Source organism: Tiliqua scincoides, chromosome 3 (genome assembly GCF_035046505.1).
Source record: "Tiliqua scincoides isolate rTilSci1 chromosome 3, rTilSci1.hap2, whole genome shotgun sequence".
Lineage (NCBI taxonomy): Eukaryota > Metazoa > Chordata > Lepidosauria > Squamata > Scincidae > Tiliqua > Tiliqua scincoides.
Window position 1 is genome coordinate 103,013,902 of NC_089823.1, and position 27,240 is coordinate 103,041,141.

Genomic DNA, 27,240 nt, shown 5'->3' on the forward strand with positions numbered 1-27,240 from the left:
TCATGGCCTGGTTCTCAGATACTAAGCTGAATAGACCAGAGTTCTCCAAACTTCCCAGTTTACATCGCCCTTAGAGTATCAGTAACTTTTCACAGCACCTCCAGGTCAAAAAAGATACCTTGAAAAATATCTGTTTCCCTCTTTCCCTTGAAAATTTAAAAAATCCCATGACATCCCAGTGCACCGCATCGCACAGTTTGAGAACTGTTGGAATAGACATGCTCAAAAGGATCACTGAAACACTTGAACATCTAAAGCAATGTATGAAACCATCACAGCAGCCATGTTGGTGGATGCCCACATATCAGTAGCAGCCCAATCCTATGCAGGATCAGGCTATTCTATGGAGAACTTTGTGACAGTGGAAGACACTTCTGCTGTTGCAAAATGGCAGCTGATGAAGTGCAGGGTGCTCCGTCAGTGGCCATCTTGGGAGCATATGTAGGAAAGTGTATATAAGATTGTAGCCTAATAGTATTGTTTCTCAGGTTCAGCTGATGACTGTTTCCCTATGGAAATAAAATCTATCTCCAAGGGTGTATCCCGCTCTATGAGCTTTCATTGTCTTGGTTCTCATCTCAACAGAAATCAGGACTACAAAATTTGTAACTTACTGTGCCACACACAGTTTACAAATCTCCTAATGAGGATATGAAGGGGCCTTGTACCAGTGTTTCTCAACCAGTGGTATAGGTACCATCAGTGGTACTTGAGGTGGTGTCTGGTGGTACTCGTGGGACTCTTAAGACACTTGCTGTCTGGCAGCAAGACTAGGAGTGTTGACACAACAAACAGCATTAGGAGACTCGACTTGGTGGAAAGAGCGCCAAGCATGCTTTTCCACACTTAAAAAAGGCCTCCTGTCCACACTGAGCCTCTTATTGGTGTTTGTCGTGTCACATCTGGCCTTCCAACCCAGAAGGAACTGGTGATTATGTCATCACAAGTTACTTTTAGTGGTACTTCGAACAGGTGGACCATGTGGAGGACAAATGGTGGAGGACAAACGTTGAGAAACACTGCCTTATACTGAGCCAGATGATTGGTCCCATTTAGTCCACTATCATCTACACTTTGGCAGTGGGTTTCCAAAGTTAACAGCGGCTTTTTGCAGCCTTCCCTATAGGTACCAGAGATTTAACCCAGAACCTTCTGCATGCAGTGAACTACAGCCCTATCCCTCAGGTCACTGGTTGGAGCATGTGGAATTTGATAAGCCTCTTGGTTTTGCTGTCTGCCTGCTTAACTCCTGACAGTTAAAAAAAATGCATTTGTAAAACTTTGCTGCTGCTCCACTGCCCAGCAAGTTTACATTTGATAGCAGACAAAAACTAATCAGTTTGAGTATGACTATGACATTTTGGTTTTGTTGCCAGCTATTTGGGTAGCATTCTGATTTTTCTATTATATTTTTGTCCTATGGTATAGAATGAGTGTCTGATATGTCTGAGTGTCTGATCATGGTTTGTATTTATTTACTTGTATACTTGGTGTGTTTAAAAAAAGTACAGTAATTTATAGACAAAGCTGGACTGTTCCCAACAACAGTCATGGTATGCTACAGACTAAGAATTATTACTTTCTGTGCTATTCCAGTGAATACACAGTGATTCATTGATAAGATTGAGGAGGTTCTGGAAGTGCTCATTATGAAGAGTTTAAGTGCTTTAACAAGGGGATTTTGTTTCTCCTGGTGATCTTCCTGTGTTCAAATAGCTATAGACACCATGCATACTTATGACTGGTACAGACCACGCACTTTACAATCTGATTTCTGTGCAACCTCCCAACTGGGGGTGTTTCAGAAAAGTAGCTGTCTTTATCTGAACAGTCATCATCCAAACCCAAGGGAAGGCTCTAAAAATAACACAAGAATCAAGGGTATATTTTTTGACTTAGGATGAGCTGTACTTGTTACTGGATCGGAAATTGTCATATCCATGATCGTTAGCTCTGAACTTTAGGCAGGACTGTTTCTCTTCCAGGGACAACATATCTTTGGATTGACACCAGCAACACAGGCATGACTGATAAAAGAGAAGAAAATCCCAGTTAGAAGGTTTAAGTACAAACCTAAACATCGAATAGCTAGTACCTTTTGCTGAGAAAGGGGCCTGAACCATTCTTTCATTGCAACAGAGTGTTTCTCAAGGCATAGGGTGGACCCCATTAGTGGTGAACTGCTGAAGCTGGTTCATAGACTCCTCTTGCCCCAAATTCTCCTGTGTGTGTGCCTGATCAGGACAGGAGTCTTCTCCTCCTAGTCAGTAAGCAAAATCACTTTGGTTGGTTGACAGTGCTCAGAGATCAAAGGAACGTCTGCTGTTCTTCAAAAGCCCACTGCTTGCCTTACCTCCTTATCATATGAACCCTAGGTGTGTAGCCAGACAAACAGTTCTTGCACAGTTCTATGGAAAATTGTGCAAGGGAACAGCACAGTCAACATGATCTGTCACAATCTGCAATCTACTAACTGGATGATCTCTTGAAAGTTTATACTTCATTAAAGAGGTACTAATCTTTCAGGGATAGGCTTGGACAGAAACATTTTACTGAGCCTCATCCTGCCTGTTGTCCTGCCCCTTTATCTTCATTACTAGACTTCATTTTACTTCCACAAGGAATTTACACCAACTCACTGAAGCCCCCAATCTTATCTCCTACCAGTATGTGCGTGCTGCATCCAATGGTGGGGGGCCAACTCAAGGGCAAATGGGAGGTAAATAAAAATTATTTTTACTTACCTTCATGTAAGCCATCTATGGGTCTCCTCGGACATAAGCCATCTCTTTTGGTGGCATATATCCGAGATTAAAAATGGAGGGGATAGGACATGTGCCATTGCTGCCAGATCCAGCCTCCTGCCAGCCCCTGGTTCCTCCCCCCTTCACGCCCAGTTTCACTACCAGTCCTCCCATTCCCCCCCTCCCCCACAGCCTGCCCCACCTTACTGATGCTGGAGGTTCCATTTGGGCTGCTGCCATATGACTATCTTTTTCACTTCCAGTAGCGGCCCGGTTGCGGACTATATGGTTGTTGCATTTTGCAACGCCATAGGTCAGGCTGCACTGCCGAAACATGAGTTCCGAATTGCAGGATTGGACTATGAGACACTGTACTAAATTCATCTGTTTATTTCTTTTAGTATAAACCAAACCTAGCAATTTCTAAAGCAGGTTCAAAGTCCCCTTCACATTTCCCTTATGACCATGTAACAAATGTATTCAAGCTTAGACATATTCTGCACTGTTAAGTAAAAAAAATAAATGAATGTACAGTTTGAGGAGGAAAAAGCAAATGAAGATTATTCACAGAATGGTGAGAGAGAAAATTGTATATGGACCTGTTCTTGTGCAGGTAAAGCCTCAGCAGGAGCAGCACTTGCTTTAGGAAAACAGGGACTATGAGAAAGCATAAGGCTGGCTGCAGCTAGTGTGTGAAGCCATTCAGAGTATGCTTTCTTACACACTCTCATCTAATCTCTCTACAAAGAGAGACAAAGACACTCAAGGGAGAAAGCAGATGGACATGAGAGCAAAACATGGATAGAGAGCCGGAAGCAGAAGATGAGAGAATCCAAGGGTGATGATGGGGAAGGAAATCAGGGATGAGCAAAGAGATAACGGCTCTGAGACCTCCTCCACATGCCTGCAGCTCAGGTAGGCAAGGGCTATGCACAACTGAAGTGAAGGCAAGGCTGAGGCCAGCATCTTCTTCAGAAATACACAGGCTGCTCCATGCCTGCTATCATTCTTTCAAAGGGGAATTGCTGTTGCCATAGAAGAGGAAAACGACAGAAGAATGCACACTGTATGGATGTGGAAGGCAGCAACTCTTGTCTTCTGTTCCTCATTGCTCTGGCAGGAGGAGCAGCCACACATGACATTCCTTAGACAACATGACAAATAGTTTCACATGAATTACTATTAGTGACGATTAGCCTGCAGGGCTAAAGTCCTGAATGTACGATACAATGAGCTCCTGGTTCTCAGAGAGCAAGCTAGTTTCTTTGAGACCAGGGTAGCTGAAGGGAGGAAGCCAAAACAAGCAGAAGAGTAGGTGGATGGAGATCTTCAGGGATATGGCAGAGGCATATGGATTTAGGTTAATATGAAGAATGAGGGTCTTTGGATGGAAGGATATCATTCTGAGAAACCAGGAAATAGTCCTTTCGAGGTAGCACGTTTGTCAAGTGAGAAAGTGATATTATGATGAGAATATATACTGAAAGTGGGAGATCTGATAATGAGGAACATAGAGGGATGGGAGCGTTGGCCACATGGTGACTTGCCTTGCCTCGTGTGAAGGTTGCAGAAATCATGCATCATGAAGGTAGACTGGAGGAGCCAGTATTTTTGATTTGAAAGTCCTAGAAGAAAAAAACCAGGTTGCTAGGAACAATGTTAAAATCTAGAACTCCAAAGTAGCATTTTCAGTAATGCTATCTGCTCTATTCAAAGGGTAAGTTGGACAACCAAAGTTGAGGAGCCTCAATGTGTGGATAAGGAGGAAGGCACTGGGGAAACTTTTGGGAGAAACTGAACCTGTGCAAAAGAGTTGAGCATCATTGAGTCACAATGAAACCATAAATCAGGAAGGCAATCGAAAGGAATTGTATTGTAATAATAGACTATTTCACTTACCCCCACAGTAACTTATGCATGCTTGACCTGCAACAAAGACACCACATTGCTGGAAACCTAAATGACTGTGCCTGATAACATTCGGTCATAGAATTGATAAGAGGGGAGATAACCCTGGATTTAATCCTGAGTGATTCCCAGGAACTGAAGCACAATGTAAGCCTTGTAAAATAAGTTGAGAACATTGACATCAGCAGTATCAAATTCAACAAATATGTAAATGAATTGCTGCCCAAAAAAAAAAAATCCAACCGGACCACATTTTACTTCAGAAGAGGAACATTTAAAAAAATGAAGGGATTAGTTAAATGGAAGTTAAAAAGGAGAGTAATCTCTCAGAGGCATTTGGAGTTTACGTAAAACTGTGATAACAGAAGCTTAACTAAAATGTGTGCCACAGATTAGGAAAAGTACCCACAAGACCAGCAGAATCCCAGCATAGTAAACAACAAACATCAAGGGAATTTTAAAAGGCAACAGGGCTTTCTTTAGAAGACAGAATCCTGCCCAATTGAAAGACGAAAACAAAAATTCTGGCAGAACAAATGTTGTTAACAAGAGCAGCAAAAGAACTTGAGGGATATATTGCTAAAACCATTAAGACCAACAATGAAAAATTAAATATATCGGAAGTTGGAAACCAACTAGGGAAGCAGCTGTGATGTTAAATTGACAAAGGTATACTACAGGAAGATAAGGAGATAGTAGAGTAGCTGAATGAATTCTTTGTCTGCCTTCATTTTGGAAGATACAGGACAAATACAGTCAATTCTTGTTATCTACTGGGGTTAGGTTTCTGGAAAACCCAGTGGATACCAAATCAGTGGATACAGTATCACTGATCCTATGTGATCAACAGGGTTGGGGAAGAATAGCTAACCTGGTCAGGAATGCCAGCAGCAGATAGTTTCAGAATGATGCAGATAGCTTCAGAATTATGTGGATAGCTTCAGAATGGCGTGGATAGTTTCAGGATGGCTGTGGATGCTTCAAAATGGATGAGGATGCTTAAAATGTCCGCTGATAAATTCAGGATGGCACAGAAAGCTTCAGGATGGCAAGGATAGAATAGATGCAGATTGCTTCAAAATGGCCACTGTGAATTCAGAATGATCACTGCAGGTAGCAGCAGGATGGCCACGAATAGCTGCAGGATGGCCATGGATAGTCAAGAACCAGCAGTGGATGGTGCAACAGTAAATAAAAATTGTCTTCCCACAGATAAGTGAATCAGAAGGAACTGAGTGTATGGTTACCGAGGATTGACTGTACAGGGGGCCCTGTATCTGGACCCTGTATCTCTGGACCCTGTGAATTCACAGCCCCATCCTATGCATGTCTACTCAGAAGTAAGTGTCAATAGAATCAATGAGGCTTACTCCCAGGAAAGTGTGGATAGGATTGGGCTGTCACTTATCTGTGGATCGGGTCCTCTGGAACCCCCCTGGTATGTGTCCCAACTGGAGGTGAAGGGAGCTCTACTCCCCTCACCTCCAGAGGGTCCTCTGAGCCCAGTAAAGGCTGTGGACATCCATCCACACCCCCTGCCAGGCTCAGACTAAGCACTAGAGGCAAAAAGTCACTTCTGGTTTTTTTTGTAAAACTGGAAGTGATATTTTTAATGCCTTATAAGGCATTAGGAGGCCCAGGGAAGTACAGATCCCCTCACCTCCAGAGGGTGGGGGAAGGCATTCTCTTGCATATGTGGATTCAGGTATCCGCGGGGTTCCGAAATGGAACCCCCCGTGGTTATGGGGGCATGCCTGTATGTAAATATGAACCTTTTTTTTTCAGAGAGCCATCTGAAGAATTGAGTCAGATGGCTTTAAAAAGGGAGGAGGTCTAAAGAGAACTTACATGCTCAGAAGCAATATACAAGCATCCCCCTGTATCTGCAGATCTAGTTCTCTGAGGTACAGCGCTTCCCCCATGCCCTTTACCTTTGTTTGTCTTCTTTACAGTCGTGCTAAGCAAGAACTGTATCGTGCTAAGCACGTCTTTACAGTCGTGCTAAGCAAGAAAGAATGTATCTTTCTTTTATCAAATACTATTAGCATACAAGCTTACAGGAAGATAAGCAGGCAGGCAGCTTGAATGCTAGAGAAGACTAAGCGAAAGTTAATAGGAAGCAGAAAGTTTACAGCTATCAGGGATTAGCAGTTGGGGTTTATTTGGAGTGGGAGTTCAGAGAACATAACTCTGGGTAGTCTGTCACTGTGTACAAGAGCAGACCAGAATGGGAACGATTTTATGGTGAACTAAAATCACATCCCATAGAATAGTTGATTTGGGTGATAAATTTGTGAGGAGCAAATGGGGTCCTGTCAGATCTATACTCCCAGGATAATGATAAAGCCTAGCCATAACCATTAGCTTCAGTTAAATAAAAGGTTGTCTAGGACAAGGAACATAAATGCTGTAAAATACTTCATCTGGATCAGGTGTCCTCTAGCTCACTTGAACAGTCAAATTATAATCATTTACACCTAAGTTGTCTATGGGTGAAGTGGTCATACAGTAACATTGTGTTACATTGAAAGAAAAAGTAACCACATCTGCTCCTTTTTAGAGAGATCATGAACTCTGTTTTATTCTTTCTAAAGTAGAATTTCTGTATACTCTTGAAGAAAGGTGACTATGACAGTGCCAAGTCGCAGTTCGGCACCACTCTGTAAACTCACAGCTTAAAGCCATCAAAACCACAATCACTTTTTAGAGTGACTGCTAGCACTGTGCAACCTTTTAACACACGTTACTCCTTCAGGAACATAAACTTGTTACGTATGCTGCTACACGTGAAGGATCCTGTTTTATAACTGCTCCCTCATATCAACAATTCTTTGCATATGGAGAACTAGTAACTTAGTCTAGAGCGAAGGGCTTTAGCCTAGCTTTCTCCCTACTGTGACAGGAGTTTTTAGATGTTCAGGAAGACTACTTATAAGGGGAAGTATTAAAAATGAGCCCCCATTCACCTGCAGTTTAAAGTGGTTCAGTCTGAGAAAGATTCCACCATGTGATTTTGTTAATCAAAGTGAAAAGTACTCGGGGACACTCTCAGACTGAGCAATCCATTTCCTTTGTTTCACTTTCTACAGAACTTGTAATGAAAGTGAATGCCACCAACTGTAAACTTTCAACTTAGGATACTTCTACACCAGAAATGTAACTGTCAGCGCAATCCAATCTTGCACTGGAACAGGCAGGCCAGGAGGCTTGCACTGTATCCAGCACAAGATAGGGTGCCAAAGTGGCTTAGCCAGAGATAAGGGGAAACTTGAAGCTGCTCCGTGCTGCTCAGGAACAGGTTGGGATCTGGCATAACAGCCGGATTCCAACCCTGCCTCCCTCTCCCCGTCCATCTGCCCCAAGACCGTCCTATGCCCACCCTCCCCACAATACCTTCTTTCTGCCTTCTCCCAGCCTTCTTCCCACCCACCCCAGAGCCTTACGCCGGCCAAGCTCAGCCAATGCAAAGCTCACTCCGCAAGCTGCCACAGAGGCTGGATGCAGCCTCCATGCTCCAGCACACCTCTGTGCGCTGGCATGGCTTGCTCCCAAGGAGGTGCAAATGTGCTTTACAGCACATTTACAGCCTAATGCGAGGTTAGGATTTCACCCTGTGTTTCACTTTCAGGAAACCTCGAATTCCTAATTACGAGCATGCAAAGCTGCCATTATAGAGTCAGACCCCCCCCCCCCAGTCTATCTGGCTCAGTATTTTCTCCACCAGGAGATGCCAGAAATTGAAACCAGGGCCTCCAGCTCTACTAACCCCATCTAGCTCCTTTTCAGAGTTCCTAAGGTTCTATTGGTGGGAACCCTGATGATGAAACATATTTAAATGTGGTTTACATTTTAGTACTGCATAGATATATCACTATGTCTACCTGGAAAGACTTTCCCTTGACTTTAGTCTTTCCCATGATGTTCAAAATCATGCCAAATACAGTATTTAACCACAGAAATAATATCTGTGTGTTGCACCCAATAACACAAAACCTTTAGTATATATTTCATGTTTTATCATGTTATTTCTATATTGCAAACAGTGTACTGTGAACGATGCATGAAACCTACTGGGCTGTCCTTATCCATCTTGAGAAGAGGAGAGCTATAATGTTCAGCATGTCTTGGGCATATTCATTAAGCATGAGACTTTGAGTTCATCCACAGATAGCAGCTGCAAGCCAGCAGGTGAGTTCTACAAAAACAGGTGGGGCTTTCCTTTTCTAGTCTATGGTACAGCTTAGTGCATCTGAGGTTTTGCCTTCCATAATCCATAATGGGTCCTAGCTGCATGTTGTTCTCTGGACCATAGCCAATCAGCAGTAACCATAATACTGTCAATCATTTCTGTTTAGTACTGTACAGTAGTAATTTTCAACCTTTTCATCACAGCACACTGACAAGGCACTAAAACTGTCAAGGCATACCATCAGGTTTTTGACCACTGACGAGGCACACCATGCTCCCAGTGGGGTGCTCACATTGGCCCATAATAAATGACCTTCTCCCAAATTTCTGTGGCACACCTGTGGACCACACATGGCACACCAATGTGCTATGGCACAGTGGCTGAAAATGGCTGGTGTATGGGGTGGAGATTGATGCTATCTTGTGTCATTTAAATAATAAACAGTTAATGAAGACTTCATACCTTAAAGCAGTTCTTGAATCTTTTGCTCACCAAATAAAGAGCAATGGGATTAATGCAGGAATTCAGAGATGCCATGTTGATACCAATGTAGTCCATCACCAGAAAAAAGCTGCATGGAAGTTTACAATAAATGATATAGCTTAGTAAAAGATAACTACTGAAGGCTTATAATATGATAAGCACAAAGCTATGTTAGGGTAGTGCATGCTATCAGTGGGTCAAAAAGTTCAATTTCAGCAGCAAATAATTATCCCTGTAATTATTTTGAAGGAACTGATTTCATTATCTGTGAAATCAGCTCTACAAACTGTTTATCATGCCATCTTCTGGAAGGAGGCAGGGAGAACAGCTTCTCTGGCCTTTCCAGAAGAAACTAACCATACTTCCTAGGGTGGAAATAGGAAGCATAAATAGGAAGAAACGAGATCCACAATTCAGGAAAGCTCTTTGGGAAATACAATAGAGGTTAAGAAGTCAGAACAGGAAATGGTTCGAGGCAGCTGTTGCTGGCTTGGTGAGAGGTTCTGACTGGGATATCAAGAGAACAGGAGGCAGAAAATGGATAAAAGCACCTTTTGAGAGATGAAATAAAAATGGTTGCACTCTTTTAAGAAGCATAGTGGAAAAGATGTCAGCAGTATTCAGTTATAAAAGGCTTACCTTAAAAGTTCACATCTTTTGGGATCACTGGCATTATAAAGAGTGAACTTCAGTATCCTACTGAGATGAAGGGGAAGCCAACACAATGCAAAAACAATCACTAAGCAGAAGACGGTTTTGGCCACTTCACGTCTCTGAAAGCAAAGAAGCACTCTTGACAAAAGGCATAAAGGTACTTGGCTAAAATTCAAAGAAGCACAATCTTTCACTGAAATTGACCTTGACCATATCTAGACTAATGATACAGATTCTATATACACCAGAAAACTACTGTACTCGTTTCTGGGTTAATGATGTGAAAAATCAAAGAGATGCTGGTGAGAGAGAGAGAGAGCAGGGAAAAATTCTTTCTTCACCCACCCCTCCCACTGCAAATGGAAAAATCTGTCCATGTATTTTCTTAGGTGTTGCTCTTTGATCTATTTAAAAATATTCAACCAATAAACTAGCAAAAGGAGAGAAATGTAACTTCTACCATCTGGACAGGTTGTCTGCAGTCCAAAGCCTCATCTACATGATCAAGTCACACCAGTATAATTGAGCACTTCTGGTGTTAGTGGTTGCATTTACTGGTTGCAACAATTATCATTAGGATACTAATCAGCCCAATTCTATACAGGATTGGGCTGGCACATGGAAGCATTTACGAGAGTGGAATACAGTTCTGATGTTCTAGAATGGCAACAGTGTGGGAAGCCTGCCACTGGACTCAGAAAGATAAGTAGGATCCCCCAGCAAGGGCAGGGGGGTGGGCAGAATAGAGCAGGGAAGGGGTGGCACAGGGAAGAGATAGGAGCAGGAAAGGGATGGATTCAGGCAGAGAAGGAAGAAGTATCAGTGACTGCTGTGCTGCCTATATCCTATCCTTCTTCACGGCCTCCATCTACCTTCCTGGGTCCATTCAGACTTCCACCAGCAAAGTAGCTGGTGCAGATCTGAGTAGACTCATTGCAGCAGCAAGAGCTTACTCCTGGGGCAAGGGAAAAAATGTTGCCTTACCCAGACGAGACCTCCGGGATCTGAAACTCCCCTAAGAGATGCAGCGTGAGTCCTGTTGGCGCAGCTGCATTGGCACAAGGGGAGTTAGGTAGGACTGGGCTGCAATGGCAATAACTATGTTGAAGTGAGAAGACTTAAGTACAGCCAATGGACAGTTGGTGTACTGCCAAATTTGCTGGCTTGGGACTTGCATTTCTTGTGCCTCATCTTCTTATCGTGGTCAACTTTCTCCTCTCTCCCCTTGTCCACATCTTCTATTCTGACCAAAAAAATCACTGGAAAGCTTGGGCAAGGGAAGCAGAATGTATCATGCTGCTTAGCAAATATTTGGGTCACTTGCTTGCAGCCCAAAGACTTTAAAATTCTCCAGTGAAGCAGGAGACTCAGCAGCCATAAAGTTCTCCCACCCATTTTCCCCATGGTCCTATCACCTTCAGCTCTAACAAACAGAATTTCAGATGTGCCCCACAGCGAGCAGGAAGTGGAAACAAGGTTAGATGGGAGAAGTCAATGTTGTTGAGTTTCCTGTGTCTTTGGAGGATTTAAACATATACTTTCAGTCTCTGGGTTTCAACAATCCTAGCAAATCATAGTTCTATTTGTGTAGTGTGAGGTTATAGTTTCAGGAATGTTGTGAAGGTCAATCTCTATTTTGCCTGACTCCCAGACAGGAGTGGGAAATGTATGCAGCGGTGCTAAGGAAATTTACCAAAACTCCGCAAATGAAGCCTGCTATTTGTGACTATTTGTGATCATCATGGTGCCTGCTGAAGATCCTATGGCTTGTTTGGTGGTTACAATAAACATCTCTAGATAACTTGTGTAGAAGATATGTTAGTGAAAATATAATGCAAGCAATAGTAATGGTGCCTAATATTAGCTCTTCCCCTTTCAGTAAGAACAGACATTTCATGCATGGCTTTACCTGCTTTAAGTGGTCATTTAAAGCGATCCTCATCCCACTCTTCTTTCTTAACATCTCACAGGTCATCAACGTATAAAAAAGTGCAGTGGTTGCCAATGGCAGACAGAAATAAAAGCTAAAGAGCCACCAATCTTTAACTTCCTTGTAAAACTAAGGGGAGAAAAACAAACAAACCCCATATCTATTAAGTGTTTATTTCTAAGTAGGCAAGGAAATATGCATAGAATACACAGCACATCACATGTCAAAATGATCTGGACTCACAGCATTCCTGTGAGGCAATCATTTGATCATTGCCTTGTAAAAATAAGTTAGCGTCTGAGACCCAGACCCTTGTTGCAGGCCACACTAGCTGAAACAAACATGGTGCCTGGCTATAGTGGAAGAAAAACTAAATTCCATTAAATTTCATGGTAGTGTCAATAAAGCTAGAGTTAGTGCCTATACAGATGCTGTTAGGAAGAACAGTCCCACTGCTGAAGCAATGGGGACACTGCCCTGAATAGAGTGAGGCCCAGATGTCCTATGGAAGGGGTTCCAGGGAGAGTCCAGAGCCTGCCAACAGGACAGGAGAGGATTCCTTTTGATTCTGCCAGGGCATGCCTGCATGTGCACACACAGAGATCTATAGAGAGAGTTCCCTCTGTATCTGAAGCAGGGAAAACAGGCTGCATAGTAGAACATAGGATTCTGGAGAATGTGATGGGTTGTGCTATCACCTTTAGCTCACAATGCTTTTGAATTATCTGCTTGACCACAGACGTCTATGACATATTTTGTGGTACACTGACAACCTGAAACAGTTTTCAACTTTGCTACCTAGTCACCTATGAGTGATTCTTGGAGCTGGGCTACATGTTACATTAATGACATGGAAGTCAGCCCCACTCTTCCTGGTCAGAATCTTGGTGGGCCACTGTGAGATACAGGAAGCTGGACTAGAAGGGCCTTTGGCCTGATGCAACAGGGCTCTTATGTTCTTAATCTAGAACAGTCCATCCTACCAGCTTTCCCCATACCCCACATCAAGCATGAGAACTTGCAATCCTATGCATATTTACTCCAAAGTCAGCTCCACTTACTTCCCATGCCTATGATTCCTGAGGCTCATCATACAAGAAAATACAGTAAACAAGAACCAACTTCATTCCCTAGTGGCATGACCTTCTCCCCCCTTCTAGGAGGGCAGGAGGTCTGGTCTAGAGGGTTGAGCCTCCATTTGCCTGAAGATAACATCCGAAGGTTGCCAGTTCGAGGCCACCAGCACCTTGCGACCTCAAAGCAGCTGACAAGCTGAGCTGAGCTATTCCATCTGCTCTGAGCGTGGGAGGATGGAGGCCAGAATGTGCGACCAGATCAAGAAAGAAACACCTGAATGTTGTGGTTTCTTGAAAGATAGAAACCTTCTTTCAAATTGTAAAAATCCCTACTGGGATTTAAATTGCCTGCCTATGTAAACCGTCTTGAATAAAGTCTAAGGAGAAATCTGAGGACCAAGAAAGGTGGTATAGAAATACCTGTATTATTATTATTATTCTATCCATTTCACTTCCTCCACTATCTGTCATCCCTCTACATCAGGAAGCAAGCAGTATGCGTGAATGCCTTAGTTGGCCTCCTGCTGATCCTAGAGGATTCTGAGCTTCTTCTCAGCTCAGGAAGAAACAATGCAGAAACAGCTGGCTCAGGAAAGTGCCTTACCTGCATGAAAGCTGTTTTTTGCTTGGGTAGAAGTAGACAAACATTAAGTTCCTCTCCTCTGTATGACGCAGTAATCATATCAAAGCCTATAGCTTCAGGAACAGCCAAAATGAGAGACACGGTCCAGATCAATACAATCTCCACTGCTGTCCACTTTGGCACTCCAATTCCCTTGATACGGCTCCATGATGCTACAGCCCGATATCTAAATATATTAAATGGATGCTGATTAGATTAGATAACAGAGATTAGATAACAGTGCCCCAATCTTCTGTCTCCAGCTACTGTGATCTTAAGTCTTTATTGTTCCATCGGTTTATATAAAGGGGCTAGTCAGATTCTATGGGTACATCTATGCAAATCAAACTGTTGCAAACACTTATTTAGCATGGAAGTTAAAGAGATGACATGCTTCTGGCACTCCTGCTCCCCTTTCAAATCTTACCTGAGAACTGCAAGAACCCATCTGAAAATTGCATCAATGGTGTGGAAGCTGCTGCAATATACGTATGTCCTCCTTTCATTTTGCAACTTTTATGGGAGGAGTCTGACCAGGCCTAGCACACTTTTCTCACTGCCTATGGTGGTGTGCCATGGCTGAGACTCCCTCCCTGCCTAGCACAAAGCATGCAGTCACTGGACACCTCCTCTAGATTTCCCCTCAACCTCCTCCTCAGGGAACTGAACTTAGAGGGCTCTCTCAGCTGGGCTCCTTCAGCAGTCTTCCACTGTCCCCGATCTGCCACCTTACACGGCTGCTTCACCCTACCTTTTGAACAGGTTGGCCCTGCTTGTGACATTGGAGGGGGAAGGTATACTGAAGGCTTTGCTCACATATTTTGGGACTTCCAGTGTTATTAGAGTGGTGCAAGGAGGACATGTGCTGCACCAGCTTCCACTCCACTAATGCACTGTTACAAAGAGCCCTAAGGTGTGGCAGGTGCAGAAAAGCAGAGGGCTGGGTTCAGAGAGTGACAGCTGAGAGAGGAGAAAGACTGAAGAGGAGCTGAAATTTGGCTCAACCATCTACTAGTCATAGTAGATGAGCTGCTTCCAGGTTCATAGGCAGAATGCCTCTGAAAATATTGCTGGGAAGCAATAGCAATGGAGGGCTATTGCCCTCACATCCTTCTTGATGGATTCCCACTGTCATCCAGCTGGCCACTGTGGATGCTGAACTTGATGGCTCTTTGGTCTCATCCATCAGAGCTCTTCTTGTGGTCATAGCCTAGGAACTAGAGGGCTAAAACCGGTGTTCACATAGTGGATGTATCACTTCAAATGGCATCTCCATGACAGGTTTTCTGCTTTCCCTGCAGTAACACTTAAAAGCTTCCACTGTGCACACAGTCATCCACAGACGGTGAATAGCAATGCCCCTGCTCTGGCACATTCCTGGTGCCTTTTGGCAGGGACAAATGTACAACATGATGAGGTCTGGCAAGTATGAGCGCTTTAAATGCTACAGCAAGGTATGTGTATACACAAAGCTCACCACAGGCATGCCAGTTTGTTAATGACATGTGCTTAAGTAACGTCACACACACAGTTCATGAGGCAGTTTTGAAAGATGCCTTTGCATAAGTAAAAGTGTTGGCCTGCTCTGACTCTGCAAGCAGATCAGTCACAATGAGCTATAGCTCAGGGACAGAATGATTGCTTGGTACACAGGAGTGGCCAGCCCTGGCATCTCCAAGTACAGCAGGGAAAGTCTCCTGAATAGATGAGACCAGTGATGGGGTTTAACTCTGCGGCTGCAATCCTAGTCATGCTTTCCTGAGAATAAGCTCCATTGATTATAATGGAACTTAGTTCTAAGTAGACAGGCATGGGATTGGGCTGTAAGGCAGCTTGCTATATTCAAGGGTTTGGAAGCTGGAGGAGAAATTGGCAGATTCCAGGAACCATCATTGCTCTACTTTCCCCCCCTCTTTACACTGAAAGGACTCAATTCTTGTTCTCCTTGTCACACACCCATTTACTCCTTTAATCCCCTTCTCTAGTATACATCAAAATTTTCTTTACCTGATATTATAAATTGCACCTAATCACATATCGGGTTTTGTTCTTTTAAAAAATAATGGTTTCTCACCTGTCAATACTGAGAGCACATAAACTTAGCACCGTGATGCCCACTGACGTCTTTTGAATGAAAGGGACCAGTTTACATATTTCGGCTCCAAAAGGCCAGTGTTGTGCATGGAGCTGTGAAGAGAAGACAACCAAAGGTTAACAACTGCAGATAATATAGACCAGTGATTTTCAACCTTTTTCATCTCATGGCACACTGACAAAGCACTACAATTGTCAAGGCACACCATCCGTTTTTTGACAATTGACAAGGCACACCACACTGACAGAAAGGGCTCACATTCCCCAGTGGCCCTACTGACAAATGGTCCTTCCCCAAACTCTCACGACACGCCTGCAGACCATCCACAGCACACCAGTGTGCCACGGCACAGTAGTTGAAAATGCCTGATATAGACAAAATTCCATTCACGAAGTCCCTACACCTTTGAACAAGTAATTGCAGAGAAATAATACACACGAATTAAATCAGAATGAAATGTGTGTGAAAAATCTCAGATGCTTGAAAGTTTAACCCAGACATCTGAACTCCGGGCCAAACAAGATCTTGAAAAACTTCTAAAAAATGCTGAGGTTCCAATTCAAAATACTGTACCTATGTTTTAAAATTTCGGTTTTGCAGTATAACACTTAACACATATACTGGACTCAATCCAGCCAAAATTAGTCACATTGAAATAAAATGGAACTTCGGTTTGACAAGGCTAAGGTCTGGTTTACACACACTGTTAGTCAGAGATGCCATACATATGGTACAAGGACAGATAACGCACATGATTCACTCATATCTGCACCATAGCTAGTTAGCATAATCTCCTTCCCTTTTTTGAGGAGTAAGGGATATAGGGATTGGGTCTAGGCATGTGGACGTATGTGCATGGCACTTGCATTTGTGGCATGGAGGTGTGCTCCTCTTCCTCCATCCTGCATATGGGGTTCTCATCTGAGTGAGTGAACTTGCCCAGTTCTATTTCATTGCCTTCAATGAAATTAGCAACGACTGACAGGCCAATCCTGTGCTCCCAGCACCCAGAGCCGCAGTGGCGCTGAAAATGGCTGCCGCTGCATCCTATGCGCATCACAGGTAGCTGTCACAGGTAGCTCCATTGCGGGGCTACTCACCTTACCCGGGGGAAGGGGACAAAAGTCCCCTTCTCTTGAGGAGCCAGCGGTGCTGCCTGTGACGCCTCCCTCCCACCCCACTCTCTCCCTGACATGCCTCCCCCTCCCCCTCTCCCCACCCTTCTTCCGCCTCTCCCCACCTGCCTCCTCCCCGCCTCCCCCCATGCCCCCACCTACCTCTCTGCTGCCCAGCAGTCCACGCAACTACAGAGCGACAGAGCTCTGGTGCTCCCCTGGCACTAGCCCAGCACCTGCCAACACTGGGCTAGCACCGGCGCTCCACTGTCACTAAGGCCCACAAACGTGCCTCATGGCAGTTTTGCGACAGTGCGCACCAGCACACACGTTATAGGATTGGGCTCTAAACTCTGTCCCCATCATGTAAACCTGACCTAAGCAAGGTTAAAGAAGACTAGATTACTGACTTGAAGCCAGGAATATTCTATTTAGGTGGACGCTTTATTCTTTCACCCAAATACTCAACAGCAGTGTTTCTCAAACTCTTAGGGAGATTTACTCTCTAAGTAAATTTTTGCAGGGGAGGGGCTAAGAGGGGCGAGGGGGGTGCTTTTACTCACACAGGGCTGCAGGACGTTGCAGGAGGTACGGGGAGCCCTGCGCAGCCCTCCGCAGGGCTCCTCGAGGTTTGGAATGTTCAAAACCAGTGATCACAAAGCACCTCCTGGAAACTGGAGGGTATTTTTTTAACACTGAATTTTTTTGAACATTCTAAGCCTTGGGGAGCACTGCGAAGGGCTGCACTTGGCTCCCCACACCTCCTGTAGCCTGCTGCAACCCTGTGTGAGTAAAAGCACCCCCCACTCACCCTTAGTAATGTGATCCTGGGAACCTTTACATGAACTGGTGAGTTGCGACCCACCAGTTTGAGAACCACTGCTCAAGAGGGAATGTCCCTAAGACACTATACCTCAAAAGCATGAGGATAAAATGGGTTTGTTTCCATTCTATGTACACCACCCCAACTCCCTGGAGAAAGGAGATCAAGAGATTAAATAAATTACATTGAGCCTGTAAACCAATTAAGATGTTCACTGATTAATCATCTACCAATTGATTCAATGCTGAAAATGACTATTTTACCACAACTTTAATACATGTGCCTTTTTGCAATATGAAAGTGTGATGTAATTTTAAAACCAATAAACAAAAGCTGTCAGTCATTTAACTGTGTGGATGATGAACAGATCTTTGCTCACAGTATACAGAAAGAAATGCCTCAGGTATTTGGCTAGACACCTGACTGGAAAATTAGAGACAAACAGATGCCCACATTGTGGTTCTAGGTAATCAGCAAATACCACAGTCCATGCCAACATTTGTTGTTGACCTATCCCTTTCATCTTTTGGGCGCAGTCCTAACCCACTTTCCAGCACTGACATAAGGGCAATGCAGCTTCGAGGGAAGGGAACAAGCATTCCCTTACTTTGAGGATGCCTCTGTGAGTGCCACCCAAGTTCAGAATGCAGTATATGTCCCATTGGCACCACTGGTGCTGGAAAGTTGGTTAGGATTTGGGCCTTTGTTATTGATCTGTTCCCGAGTTTATCCTTTGCCTTTCTCCCTCCATTGGGGATAAGGATTGGGCTGGGGATAAGAATAGGCCCTCTGTTTGGCTGTACTTGTCGTAAGAGGCGACTAAACAGCCACCGGGTAGATGGGGCTCGTCAGCCTGGGAAGGCAGCTCATCTGAGAGAAGGAAAACTCTGATCCCAAACCTCCACTGCCTTGTGGCTACATCCAGTTATGGAAAAGGCTTCAGGAGTCAACCTTGAGGCAAAATCTGGAGCCAGAGTCCCTGAGGCAGTTCATGGCTGAACACAGTCACGTTCTGGCAACTCCTGCGACGCCGCTGGAACCAACCGTATTGGCCTCTGCCTTTCCATTGGACCATTTCAGCGACATGGAGAGGGGGGATTTGCTGCATGGGTAACAGCCTATCCTCCATACCTACTTTACCCAGGCTTCACGCACTGGAGAGGACACTCTGTTCCAGAACCACCATTCAGAGCGTGACACCATAGTCTTCCGAGACTGAAGGATGCCAACTCTCCCTCCATTGTTTCAATATTTCAAGTTTTTAATAAACCTTTAATGTTACTGTATTGCCTGCATGGCTAAATTCACTCAGGAGGGAGTGACTTTGCCACTCCTTGTAACCATTATGTCCCGCTACTCTGTATTTTCCAAAGATTCAGGGGCTCTCTGTTAATCTGGAAGGGAAGTTTCCTCAAGGTGGCTTCTTTCTATTTGGACTTTCTAGCTGTTTAGCAGGACAGCAAAGCCTATCATTTAAAAACTAATCCCAGTTCATTTAATCTAATCAAATCTGAGTTTATCCAGTGAGAGGAGTGAAGAGCACAGAGTAGAGTCCCAGTCATTAACCACTAGGAACTATGCCCAGTTTACCCTGTGTTCCTTTCCATCACAGGGGGCCTCACATATTTCTGAGTATAATTTAGTAGACTTTGGCATTAGGTGAGAAACTGACAAGAGCAGGATCTGGCGCCACACAGGAATTTGGCCCTGACACAAAGAATTAGAATGAGAAATTACCTCTACAGTCTCAAAACAAGTGTAAAGAGCAGAATACTAGCCATGATTTATCAACTGAAATTGAATAAATGTGAAACTTACAAGGGGTCTTGCCGATCCTGTTTTGGTGGCATTAGCCATCTGACAAAATGCAGCTGAAATGAATCCAAGCTATACAATCATGCTACATCATTTTATGACTATAGATGCTTGATATGTTACTATACACAAGCTATCACTGCAAAACTTGGGATACTACGTATAATTTATGGAAATTGAATCAAAAGAATAAGTGCAGCTGTACATATGTTACAGTTCAGTCATAGTTGTCAGTAGCTACAGTCATCAAACCAGTTAGTCTAAAACAGTTTCATAAAACCAGTCCAGGGGAAACAGGTCATTATTTGCAGCTAAGTTTACAGGTACACTGCATTTACCTAAGAAAATGTTTCCTAATACCCTAATCTAGGGGGCCTCAAAGTTTATGTTACTGCAACCCCTGAAAAATAGTATATAAAATTATGTGACACCCTCCTCTTACAGCTAGTCATCACCCACACTTAGAAATCACCTGATGTATCTATTGTGTATCAAATCACAATTGGTCTATCTAGTCCAGGGATTCTTAATCAGAGGTATCCCTATCGCTTGGGGATATGGGAACCAAATGATGGGAGTATGAACCTGATCACTGAACAACTATCACTATTATCAGTACAGACTTAGGTGTTCCTAGCTATCCATATGTAAAGTAAAACCAAGCTATTGTCATCTTTTGAAGTAATACTGATACCTAATAGGACTGGTGGTGGTGATGATTTCAGCAGTCTAGTTAAGGGGTTATGCAGACATATTGGGCAATCCACTGGGGGGGTCTGTAATTGTAAAAAGGTTAACAACCCCTAATCTAGTCAGTATTGTTTATACTGATTGGCAGTGGTTTTCTGAATTATCAGGCAGGAGATTCCCTAGCCCTACCTGGATATTCCACAAGCGGAATTTAGTTCTTTGAGACTCACTTCCAAGCTGCTCATGACCCTCTGGGAGGTCGTGACCCACACTTTGAGACTTCCTGACTTAATCCTAAATGCATAGCAATAAACTGGTTAATGTCCAGAGGGCATAAAATCTAGTATAGAAGAAAGCAGGTCAAGGCTAAGGAAGTCCCAGAAGCCTTTGCTAAAGGTGTGGATCTGAAGAGAAGGTTCTCAATGAACAGAGAAAAAAGAGAAAGCTATTTACAAAGGGCAAAAGGTGACAAGAGTGGGAGAGGGAGGCAGAAGGAACTAACAGATAAATTTTTGTGGCTTGGAGCAAGTGATACAGAAAGATTTAGGGAAGATTTTAAGGTTAGGATAAGAGTCATGCAGCAAATGCAGAGACCATGCTTAGCTTCACACCTTATGCAGCATGTGTTTCAACATGTGTATAAGTAGCAGAAAGCTGTACCCAACCCAGACTTCACACACATCGTTCCAAAAAAGTTTCTTTCTCATGCATGAACAACAATATTAGGTATATATCTTTTAAAATTGCAGATGTGAAATTGTCTTTAAAAAGCGGTGACGAGATCATAGCAGCCTAAACTAATGGCTAGTTTAGCAAAGGCTTTCAGGACTGATCAAGGAGTGATAACAGCAAAAGGAATAGTTTGAACTGTGTAAATATTCTGCAATATTCTGAAATGTGGGTGCTTAGGTATGGTTCTAGTGAGCTACATCAAGAAAAGGAAATCTGTTCTGAGCCTCTCCACAGGTAATTGAGTTGAGATTGGCATTTAGAGTGAACAAACCTATGATACTCTCAAAATTGGGGCAGGGCTATGAATGGAAGAAAGGTAGCAGACATAAAACGAAACAGGAGAAGCAGAATCAAGAGAAGCATCAAAACTTAAATCAAACTGGAAATCAAGGGGCTGCCCCACTATCTCCTAGCATCACTGAACACATACATTTCTTGACTGGATATATAGACAGGTTTCTCCAGATTAGTATAACGTGAGTTATTCCATGCTGTGTCTATCATCACTGAGGACACTACAATGGTCAACTAAGTATGGACTTTTTTTTAATATTTGGGAGCCTTTTTAGATATCTATTTTAGATATCTATGCATATATTGTTGTTTATAGCTTATTATCTATACATTGCTTATGGTTTATAGCTGCCGGGTTCCCTTTGAGGAAAAAGGCAGAGTATAAATCTAACAAATATAATAAATAAATTTACTAATATTTTGTAATTTATCTACATTATGCATTTTTCCTTTTTCTTTTCTGCTCTCTTTTTGTTGCTATTATTCACTAATAAAAGATAATTCCCCCTCCCCCCAGCAATGGAAGGGGAGATTTCAGAGAGAAGTCTGCTCCTTCCTTTTGGTCACCTCCTCATGTTCCATGAAGGAGATATGGCTGTCTAATAGTCATGGGTGGAATGCACCTTCAATGCAGTCAAAGAGTCTGACCTCCCAATAAGTGGGAGATGGATTGCACCCTGTTACTCTAGCATCTTCATTAGGAAAAGCAGAACTATGACCTGTCCATACCCTTGGTCAACCAGCTGCAAATAACCAACTGAACTACACATCTTCACCTGATGTTTGGTACCATGCTCTCTGCATCATCCCAGCAAGAGGTGGAAGGAATATAACCACTTCCCTGGTTTTCCAGTCTTCTATGATCTGAAAATGTGGTTAGCATGGCAGGATGATACAATGGTGAGCTAGCACATCACTGTATACACATCTTGTTGGTATACAAATCATAGTATACAAACTGTATGCATGTATACTATACACATCAAGGTAAGTTTATAGTTGTAGAAACCTTCCACTGTGACACAGCTTGGGAAAGGGGAATCTGCTAAGAATACAGGATGAGGAAGTGTTAATGTCAAGAATACATCAAACTAACCAGAGTGTTCAGCAATCATGCAGCATGGTACCCTCCAGTTCTTGCTGGCCCAATGCTATTGCACAGATGCAAAAGCACCACCAAAGGACATATGCAAAAACTATAAGGCTTGCAGCCTCATTCAAGGACACTAGCCAATTTGATCTGTGGGAAAATTCCTTAACCCCCCCCCCCCAAATATAGCCAGATACCTTACTGAAAATTGAAGAAGACTATTAACAAGGATAGTTTAGTTTCAACAGCTCACCTTCAAGCTTCAGGTAATGCTATGTATCTCTAAGCATTATTATGGATGACTTGAGCTTGTGAGATAATCACCACTGATATTTCTGTCTTCCACTAATGTGTCTGTTATTTTTTTTTAACTAGTTTATACAGGTCATTGCTTAGTGCAGTGATTTTCAACCTTTTTCATCTCATGGCACACTGACAAGGCACTAAAATTGTCAAGGCACACTATCAGGTTTTTCATAATTGCCAAGGCACACCATGCTACCAGTGGGGGGCTCACATTCCCATTTGCCCTACTAATAAATGGCCTTCTCCCAAATTCCTGTGGCATACCTGTGGACCACTCGTGGCACACAGATTGGCACACACACACTGTGGCACGGCACAGTGGTTGAAAATAGTTGGCTTAGTGTAACAGCATAAGGTTTCTCATTTCTGATTTGCACAGAGGGGGAAAGGAAGTGGTACAATCCAACCACAGTTCAGTGATTTCAAGTCCCATTGATTCAAACTGGAAAGTTAAAAGTACATCTCTCATTGGAATTTGCAATTCTAAAAGAAGCATGAAAAGTGATTGACTTTTCACGTTAGTGTCTAGTTTTGCTTTGCTTGTACGCTCACTAAGTGCACTGTAGTTCAACTGACTACGTTTTCTCAGAAATAAGTCCCACTGAATAAGTTCAGTGGGACTTATTCCCAAGTGTGTATAGGATTGCAGCCTGAAACAAGCTAACTGTTTCAAACTGCTTCCAGTTTCAGAGTTTGGACCTAGTACAGATGAAGCGCTGATAAAGAAGAGGGCACTGTTGAGCATGGGAAGACTTTCCCTTACTGCTTAATGCAGCCACCCTCTACATATTGTGTGGACCTCTGTAAACACACACACACACAGACAGACACAGACACAGAGTTTTCATGTCTAGCACCTTGAATTTCAGAAATATATTTCCATCTCTTTCCTACCCATTTTAGTTTCTAAGCACTCTGTTTGCCTTAAATTGTAGCACGCACAGGGCTTATTGTATAGCCTAAAGTTCTTATGTGTGACACTGGGGCATCTCTGAAAGCCTGAAGTGCAATCCTATGCACATTTAGTCAGAGATAAGTCCCACCATGATCAGTGGGGCTTAATCCCCAGGTTGCGAAGTACTGTAGCTTCACAGTTGTTTATAAAGGATGCATGGGCTCAAATCCAACCTTTTAGCAGGACTGAGCTCTGTCCCTTTGATACCAAATTTGTGCTGAGACAGGTTGTGGGGAAGGAGGGTCCAATCCTATCCAACTTTTCAGCACTGGTGCAGCTGTAATGCAGCCCTAACATAAGAGAACAAATATCCCTTTACCTTGAGGAGGCTTCTGTGACTGCTTCCCCACCACAGGATGCAGCGCACACCCCATTGGCACAGCTGCACCAAACTGAATAGGATTGGGCCCTGAGACAACTGCAGTGCACTCTGCACATGTTCAGAGGCACACTCGTCTTTTGCATAGGCACTGCAAACAGACTGGGAGTAAAGTGGGATGACGCCCAGCACCTCTGAAGGAGACAAAGGCTGCTGCAGTGAGCTGCCCTGCTCCGGTCCGGCCAGCGCCTTACCTTGTACAGGTTGATGGGGATGTCCACGAGGATGAGCAGCAGGTCCCCCAGCGCCAGGCTGGCGATGAGGATGTTGGGTCCGTTCCTCATGCACTTGTTCTTGTAGATGATCCGCAGCAGCGTGGAGTTGCCGATGATGCCCAGCACGAAGACCAGGCAGGCGATCACAGTGTTGATGTACTTGAAGGCGGCCGCGATCTCCGTCTTCTTGGTGCAGTCCGGGTAAGCCTGGGGCGGTCCTGGGCCGTGCCCAGCAGGCGCAGCCGCCCGGGAGAGGTTGGAGCTGCCGCCCTCGGCTCCTGCCGCGCGCGGGGTGACGGGCGCGGGGCTCTGCTGGCCCACCCCCGCCGGAGCCTCGCTCTGCTCCACCGCCGCGCCGCGGCACAGCAGGATCAGCAGCGCGAAGAGCTCCCAGGGGCTGCGCGCGCCCATGCCCGCTGCCTGCGGAGAGAGCGACGCCGCCCGCGTGAGTAGAGCAGCCCCCAGGTCGCTTCCCCTCCCGCCGCCCCGAGCACGTGCGCGCCGTCTGCAGGCACTGCGAGGAGGGCGGACGGAAGGAAGGCTGGGGCAGCAAACCACCCGGGCAAAGCCAGCCCAGCCCCGCTACTGTGACGCTCCGCTTTGATCCTTCCCTTCTGGCGCAGGGCCAGCTTGGGGCAGCTGGGAGCTCCTCGTCTCCCTGCCGCAACCCTACCCACACTTTCCGGGGAGTAAGCGCCATTGACTATAATGGGACTTACTTCTGAGTAGACATGCATAGGATTGGACCCTAAGGCTGCAGTCCTATCCACACTTTCCTGGCACTGGGAGTAAGCTCTATTGACTATGATGGCACTTACTTCTGAGTAGACACGTAAATGATTGGGCTCTTAGACTGCAATCCTATCTACACTTTCCTGGGAGTTAGCTCCATTGACTATTATGGGACTTACTGCTGAGTAGACAGGTATAGGATTGGGCTCTTAGGCTGCAACTCTATCTACACTTTCCTGGAACTGGGAGGAAGCTCCACTGATCATAATGGGACTTATTTCTGAGTAGACAGGCATAGGATTGGGCTTTAAGAGCTGCTGTTTGGATGTAAGGTACTGGACTGTTGACTACGATGGAACCCCTCATTTTTACTAGGGGTTAACCTCTGTTCACATTTCAGGCTGGTAAGATTGGCCAGGGGAAATCAAGTATTCTTTATTCGTACTTATTTTAATTCTGGTTTTTGTTTGTTTTTTTTAAACCAGTCAGTCCCCAAAGGCTCAGAGTAGGCAATAACTAAAGGCTTTTTTTTGGGTTGTTGTTTTTGTTAAAAACACAAAATCCTGCCTTTTTGGTGTTAAAATAGCTGAATAAAAATACAAAACAACATTTTTGTGTTTAAGATATTTTCCAGAAATTAAAATAGATTACTTTTCCAGTTAGAAATAATACCATGGCTGCATCTGTTGACATATTGCTGATATCACCTACCTAGTACATGTGGTACTTGGGTACCAAAAATAAGAACTTAGAATGAGAGCTTGAATGCTGCTTTGTGCCTTTCAAATCACAAAATCCCCCCCCAACCCCATTTTTAAACACCCCTAGCAATAACCTTCAGCTGTAATATGTTACTTCCTTCCTGAAATCTGTACAAATTCAAAGATTACTCATGAGTAAATTCATTTATCAATAGTAGATGTTGGGGGGGGGGATTGGAGTTAAGAATCTTAAACATTTTTACAGAGGGAAAATTGCCTGATGGATCCTTAAATAAATCTACTTGTAGGTGCCCTGCGTTTATTCCTTCCAAGCTCATATGCTGCACCAGTAGATAGGTTGATTCCCATTGACCTGACTGATATCCTAACAGCTGTTCTTTCTTGGACATTTTAGTGGCCCCCTGTCCTCACAAAGCAAAATCAAATGCCTGATTGCACTGTTAAACATTTGCTGAGCTCAAAGAGTAAGCTTCACTGGAAGCAGCTGAGTTTACAGAATTACTTATGATTTACCTGGAAAATCCCAAGCACTGCCTGTAGCTGTTGAGCAGAGAGTTTTTGCAGTCAGAGGCTGAGAAAATCCTTCCACACTGCCAGGCTGGTTCCTACAATGTACAAAGCTTTGCAGCAGCTGGGACTCCTGAGAGAGAGAGGGATGGCTTGGAAGCAGATTTTACCGCATGTGCTTAATTTCCAGCAAAAGAGGCAAGTGGCATCCCTCTGTATCAGAAAAAAGAAACCCACCACACTTGTATTGTTCCTAGTAGTCAGTCATGACAAACTCCACCCACTCCTTCGAACAGAGCCTTTCCCCCTTCAGCTTGAAATGCCTGGAGAGTATCAGCCAAAAGTTTCTTAGCAGAAGCACTTAAAAGGTCTGTGTGTCTAGATCTGCAGCATGGGAGTGGGGGGGGGGGAGGAGTGAATCTGTTTCTTCTGATCAAGGCCAGCCCAAAATTTCCTGGCACCTGCTACAGCATGCCAAAAGCTGCCTACCCTTACCTGGTGATGTGCAAGGCTCCCTAATTGGGAAGTGAAGAAGAGAGTGGGGGATAGAGCAGAAGCACTTGTGTGGAGAAGATCAGTTGTGGGCTAGAATGCCTCTGCTCTAGGTCCCACTCTCCACTCCTCCACATTTTCTCTTCCACTCTGTCCTCCTTTTCCAATCAAGGGGGTGGAGAAGAAGTGATGGAGGCAAATGGGCAGACAGAGATGGGTGCCCCATGCAATCTCCTCTCTCAGGCAGCTGCCTCAGTTGGCTTTGTAGATGTGCTGACTTTGTTTCCAGCACTAAAATTATACAAGCTAATACAATTAAAAGTTAGACCATGGAAATCAATATGGTTTCTAGGAGGTTATTTATTCATTCGTTCTACATTTATATGCTGCCCTTCCCCCAAGGAGCTTGGGGCATTGTACCCCCCTCTGTGAGGTACCTGAATCTGAGAGATAGTGACTGACTCAAGTTCACCCAAGAAGCTTCATGGCTGAGCAGGGATTTGAAGCGGGATCTTCCAGGTTAAGTCCAGCTCCCAAACCACGACACCAACCTGGCTGTTTACTCCCAATAAGGCATTCTGTGGTTTACTGGGCATCTGTGGAATGCGTACAGTCCTACTGAGAACAGGCATCCTGAACTCTACAAGAGAAAAAGCAACTGGAGTGGGGTGG

General features: G+C 44.2%; 1 protein-coding gene across 1 annotated transcript; it reads right to left on the reverse strand.

The window, feature by feature from the left end:
- Positions 1-1,895: 1,895 nt before the first annotated feature.
- Positions 1,896-24,526, reverse strand: EDNRB (endothelin receptor type B). The gene is made up of 7 exons (XM_066621351.1): positions 24,095-24,526; positions 15,681-15,793; positions 13,589-13,793; positions 11,888-12,037; positions 9,964-10,097; positions 9,304-9,412; positions 1,896-2,027 (listed from the first exon to the last, which is right to left on the reverse strand). The coding sequence occupies exons 1-7, from the start codon at positions 24,524-24,526 to the stop codon at positions 1,896-1,898; spliced, it is 1,275 nt and encodes a 424-aa protein (XP_066477448.1).
- Positions 24,527-27,240: the final 2,714 nt, after the last annotated feature.

Excerpts from the sequence above, each read along its gene's own strand:
- EDNRB (XM_066621351.1), bottom strand. The coding sequence starts at position 24,526 with ATGGGCGCGCGCAGCCCCTGGGAGCTCTTCGCGCTGCTGATCCTGCTG. Across the intron at positions 13,794-15,680 it reads TGTGCTCTCAGTATTGACAG|ATATCGGGCTGTAGCATCAT; the intron begins GTGAGAAACCAT and ends TAATATATTTAG. Across the intron at positions 2,028-9,303 it reads GATTCAAGAACTGCTTTAAG|TCATGCCTGTGTTGCTGGTG; the intron begins GTATGAAGTCTT and ends CTCTTTTATCAG.